The 5,478-nt window shown below is 37.1% G+C and overlaps 1 protein-coding gene across 1 annotated transcript in view; it reads left to right on the top strand.

Moving 5' to 3' along the window:
• Window positions 1-1,040: 1,040 nt before the first annotated feature.
• The window catches only part of LOC146464792 (stress-70 protein, mitochondrial-like), a 10,445-nt gene continuing 6,007 nt past the window's right edge, over window positions 1,041-5,478 (top strand). The window contains exons 1-9 of the mRNA XM_085129629.1: window positions 1,041-1,248; window positions 1,344-1,402; window positions 2,823-3,006; window positions 3,346-3,431; window positions 3,680-3,878; window positions 4,385-4,491; window positions 4,610-4,682; window positions 4,828-4,917; window positions 5,380-5,472. Coding sequence (XP_084985755.1) covers window positions 1,147-1,248; window positions 1,344-1,402; window positions 2,823-3,006; window positions 3,346-3,431; window positions 3,680-3,878; window positions 4,385-4,491; window positions 4,610-4,682; window positions 4,828-4,917; window positions 5,380-5,472 — 993 coding nt within the window. The 5' untranslated portion in view covers window positions 1,041-1,146. The remainder of the gene's footprint in view (window positions 1,249-1,343; window positions 1,403-2,822; window positions 3,007-3,345; window positions 3,432-3,679; window positions 3,879-4,384; window positions 4,492-4,609; window positions 4,683-4,827; window positions 4,918-5,379; window positions 5,473-5,478) is intronic.

A 5,478-nucleotide genomic window follows, 5' to 3' on the forward strand; every position in this document is an offset into this window, starting at 1 on the left:
TATGCAAAAAAGGGAAAGGGAATGAAAGATCGTAGAAATCTTAACTGGTAGCACGCTCTTCTTCATTAATAATTCACCGGTCTTTTTGTGAGGGAAATTTAACTTTTGGACTAGTATATGTAGAGCCGTACGGTTTTTTTAAGCTAATGATGGTTGACAGCGGGACTGGCATTTTTTGTCCTCTCTCGTTTACATACATAGTTATGGTTGAAACTGTCGTGGAAAACTGCAGTTTAATTTGAAAGACGCGTAGGTTAACCATCTCTACTAAGTGGCAAACATTTTCTCTGAAAACTCTCATTTATTTGAAAATTAAGAGAAAATACAGTGGCAAACAGTTTCGGTTTAATTAACGCCAATCGGGATTTTCCGTCATGTCGCCAACTTGATCAACCTGCCTGTTGCAGAATTAGATCCTATACGGACCAAACTTGGCGGAGTGTTGATACCCTGGCCGTCGCATATCACTGACGAGTGGACTTCTTCTGGAGATAATCAGATACAGCACAGGAAAAAAGCATAAAAAAAGACTTAAAACAAAAGCGCGGCAGCTAACTGCACCCTGCATCCATCCCGGCAAGGATGTCAGTACCGGTAGCTATTTGTTATTAACTGAGTGGAATTTTAATACTACTATCGTTTATTAATAATATAATATTCCGAGCAAGTTTTGACCAGTTAGATTGGGATACTAAGTAAAAAATAGCGGATTTTTCATTGATAAAGTTATATGATTAGGGCACTCAGTATTTCCAAGCAATTGAGAAGTAACCAGCTAGGTTTCTACTGAAAGCAACTCACGGCAGCGGTACTTGGCTCAGGAAGCATATATTGAAAGAGTGCCAAAAAACCGACTCCACATGAGGCTAGGCATAAAATAATGTTTTTCTTTTCTCTTGACAATTTATTACAGATGCTGTCTTCCCAAATGCCATCTATCTGCAGTTTAGCTCATTTTCAGCGGGCCGCGTGTTCTTCTGAGAGAGACTGAGCACTAGCATTCCTAATATGGAAAATGTCCTGAGTCAGCATGCGCATGCGTCGTCTTACGTAAGAAATCTCGTGCGACATCCTTGCATCATATCACAACGTGTGGAAGAGATTCTACGGAAAAATCTCAACAGAAATCCCTAAAAAAATTGAAAAATGTGGTCCACAGTAAACGCAGCACGATCTTCGCTCAAACGGCTTGCTCGCATTACGCGGCATTCGTCTTCCATGAGGACATTTGGATCTGTAACCAACCAGGTTAGCTTGCTCTCTTGTTCACGATATCGGACATTTGGAACCGGCTTTACTCGACATTTTACTCTAGCGATTGACAACCTTTTCCCCTCTTTCAGAGAGTTATTACAGACGATATTCTGTCTAGGAATGGATTCTTGAAATCTCGCTTTTACAGGTAAGAATGCTCGTGGTTATGAATAAGATGGGTGCCATAAAGTTCTATGTGGGAACCAATTTGCACGTGGCTAGTCGGCCACGAGCGTGTTCCCACGAACTCAGAACAACTTTGAATGAGTCAAGATTATAAACTTTAATAGGAAATGTTTCGCTTTTCTTGTACTAGTTTACCAGATCTGAAATTAAATTGAAACCATGATATCGAGTTCTAATGTTTCTCTCACCGGCTGATGCTGTACAGATACTGTACGTCTTGCAATTGCATGACTGTTAGCTTACTGGATCGGATATAATGTAAGAAGGGGAAATGTCAAAGTTTAAATGTGTGGTGTTGCCATTTACGTTGTTATGAAACTAAAACATCGTCCACTGCCTGCACATTTCTCTTTTAAGTTCAATTATTATAGTACACCACTACTACATGTAGTTAAAATGAAGGATACATTCAGCCTGTTACATGTATTTTTAACTTTTTGGACTAAAAATTGCATGAGAACATTAACTACATGTATGTCTTGTCCTTTTAAAATGGAATACAATGCAGTTGCATAATGGTGCATTTTACTCACCAATACCATTTGCATGTTCAGGTACATGTAACATAGGAGGAGAAAAAAAAAACAGTTTTGGGGGAGGGGTGTCAAGCAAACAGACTGGATTTTGCTTCTTTAAAACACATGGGCCAATCTGCACAAGGCAAATGTTTATGTTCTTTGTAAATTTCGTGGCCAAAAATGACAATTTACAAGTATGGACACAGTTTCGAATTCCTACCAGATTTGAAGTGCTGTCATCCTGCTTTGGGGCTTGGTGATTTTTGTCAAACAAGAAAAAAATAGAAATGACAATCATTAAATTTTGGACATGATGGGTTTTTGGTGGTGAGGGGAAGATATAAGCACCATAATTTAACTTTTGATGTCACAATTGAAAGACTTGAGCTACAGTCTGTAGATTAGTGAATTTCAAACGATTTCTTGAGAGATCTTAGCATGGTCCAATATGGACAAATCGTCTTTGGTGCTTTCTGTTATTCTGTTCTGTTACTCGGGGGGCGGGGGGGGGGGTGCAATCTGAAATTGAAGGAGATGAAGCCTCAACTGGCATAAAGTTACAGTTGGCACTGAACAAAGGAAACTGTCTCAAGTACAAATAAGATTGTTTTATGGGGGAAAATAAAGTATTTAATTTCACTTTGACTGACATGTACATTTGTATCGTTTGTGAATATTTTGTTGTTTCTAGCTATAAGAGGCAAATTTGTCATAAGTTTTGATAGAGAAAAACAAATTTTGTCATCTATAGTGCAGAAGCACCCAATCTTCATAGAGTGCTTTTTTGCTAGCAAGAACCCACACTGTCTGATTCTAAAAGCACCACTAAGTGTTTAACCTGATGTCATATTTTTGTGACTGTAGCTCTGAAGCTGTAAGAGGTGCAGTTTGTGGTATTGATCTTGGAACAACAAACTCCTGTGTTGCTGTGATGGATGGAAAAACACCCAAAGTGTTGGAAAATGCCGAGGGTTCAAGAACCACACCCTCTGTAGTAGCTTTTACGCCTGAGGGAGAGCGACTTGTTGGTACTCCAGCTAAACGACAGGTAAATCTTGTGACTTACTGTAATCAGATGAAAACTGGTTCAGAGGTGTTTAGAAGTTGTTACTTTCGAAGTGCTGGGGAATTTTGTTTCTTGTTGGTGCCAAAAAAATTTCTTAGATGTACTGTACAACCTTTATTGATTTATTTACTTTAATTGTATTGTCTACAATGAACAAATTTTTGAGCCCATGGTGAAATATTATTAGTGAGAGCAGTTGTGCATGCATAAGTACATTGTACATGCATAGCATATTTGTGGACAAATTTTCTCTGATTGTACAAGGTGATACTATTTTTTTTGAGGTTTTGCAATAAAACTGTCTTCACATCTAAATTTCAGGCTGTAACCAACCCAGAAAACACATTGTATGCTACCAAGAGGTACATTGGCCGCCGATTTGATGACCCTGAAATCAAGAAAGATGCGTAAGTACTTACACTGTAACTACCACGAATGTTGTATGTAGCAGTTAGTGAAAATTAATGTTTAATGTACTGTAGGTTCTGTGTGTGTAATTTTCACTTCTAACTTTACATTTAGATATTGAACTTTTCAGTATAAACTAAAATAATAACTTTATAATTTGTAGTCTTCACTCAAAAAGGTACTTGAATAATGTTGGAATCCGTACTTAACGGTACATTTATTTAAAGGATTTCTTGTCCTTTTTCAGGCAAAGTGTGTCATTTAAGATTGTCAAAGCCTCTAACGGTGATGCCTGGTTTGAAGCTAATGGCCAAATGTATTCACCAAGTCAAGTTGGAGCCTTTGTTCTCATGAAGATGAAAGAAACAGCTGAGAGCTACATGGGAACCTCTGTCAAGAATGCTGTCATCACCGTACCAGCGTACTTCAATGATTCTCAAAGACAGGTCTGTATAACACTGCTGTGGTACAGTGTATTTTAGTTTCACAGTGTAGTGCGTGTTCAGATGTACATGTAGATGAAATTATGTTGAATGCATGTTCAGACTGTATATCTATGTGGAGACATGACAGTGGTTTCAAAGTCTTTGATTTGTACTGTTGTACTGTATAGTATCCGTGTTCCTTAGACAAGAAGGTTGAGCTGTGTTTGTTTTGAGTGAGACTCAACATACAATCAAGTACATTTGGCACTTGGATAAAGTTTATGGTTGATTGATTGATTGATTGATTGATTGATTGATTGATTGATTTGATCATGAATCATTGCCCAATTAGAAAGAGTTGTGTTTTTCTTAGTTAAACTAGGTTTCAACTTTGATCATAAATTGAAACGTGACCATAATAATGGTGTACAAGTAAAGCTGTATGTACATGTATGTAACTCAAAGGTATTTGTGGTTCAGTTTGGCAGTATATGAGTCAAAGTATATTCCTCATATTTTTTCCTTAGGCAACCAAAGATGCTGGCCAGATTGCAGGACTGAATGTTTTGCGAGTGATTAATGAACCAACAGCTGCTGCATTGGCTTATGGAATGGACAAGTCTGAAGATAAGATGTGAGTCACAAATTTCATTAGCAGTAATTAGTATAATGTTTATCTACAGTACAGTCTGTTTTGTTGTCACCTATCTAAACATAATTTAATCACATGCTAATTATTTCTTCATTGTTAGAATTGCAGTGTATGATCTCGGTGGAGGTACATTTGATATCTCCATTCTGGAAATTCAGAAAGGCGTGTTTGAGGTAAAATGTTTTTGCATTCTGGTATCTGAGGGATCTTCTATTAGTTCATGATTTTCGTCATGTACTTCCTGATGTTCATGAAACTACAAGCATCAGATGAATGTATGTGTATTTAATTATACATGCATGTTTTTTTTATCCACAGGTTAAGGCCACAAATGGCGACACATACCTTGGTGGAGAAGATTTTGATAACACTCTTCTGAAGCACCTTATAACTGAATTCAAGAGAGAGGTGGGTTTTCAGGATTACTTAGACTGATAATGAAAAGAAACTTTTAGATCATGAATACAGAATTATCATGTGTTTGATAATTAATTATTTTTGAGTATGTATAAAACCAAAACATGTGCAAAATAATATGTTCAAGATATATACATGTTAAGTGTATTACTCATTTATTAGCCCCCAACCCACCCTTGCATGCATTTTATGAGGAAAGTTATGTACATCTGTACATGTACATAATGTTAAATACATGTACCTCTTGGTATCTTTATACATTGGCCAGATTTTATTTTTTTTCTTACCTAAAGGGTGCAAACAATAAAAGCTCACTTGTATGTATGTACATATACGTACATGTACCTAGCAATGGAACATTTTGTTGAAGTTGAGTGCACGATCTCTGTAGTAAGACTAGTTTTGGATTGAATAACAACATAACTGTGAAGCTGTGATTGTGTCTTGTTTCAGAGTGGTGTTGATTTGTCCAAGGATAACATGGCTCTTCAGAGATTAAGAGAAGCAGCTGAGAAGGCAAAGATTGAATTATCAGCATCTGTTCAGGTACTT

This window comes from Pavona decussata, unplaced genomic scaffold (assembly GCF_977016875.1).
Source record: "Pavona decussata unplaced genomic scaffold, jaPavDecu1.1 SCAFFOLD_161, whole genome shotgun sequence".
NCBI classification, from domain to species: domain Eukaryota; kingdom Metazoa; phylum Cnidaria; class Anthozoa; order Scleractinia; family Agariciidae; genus Pavona; species Pavona decussata.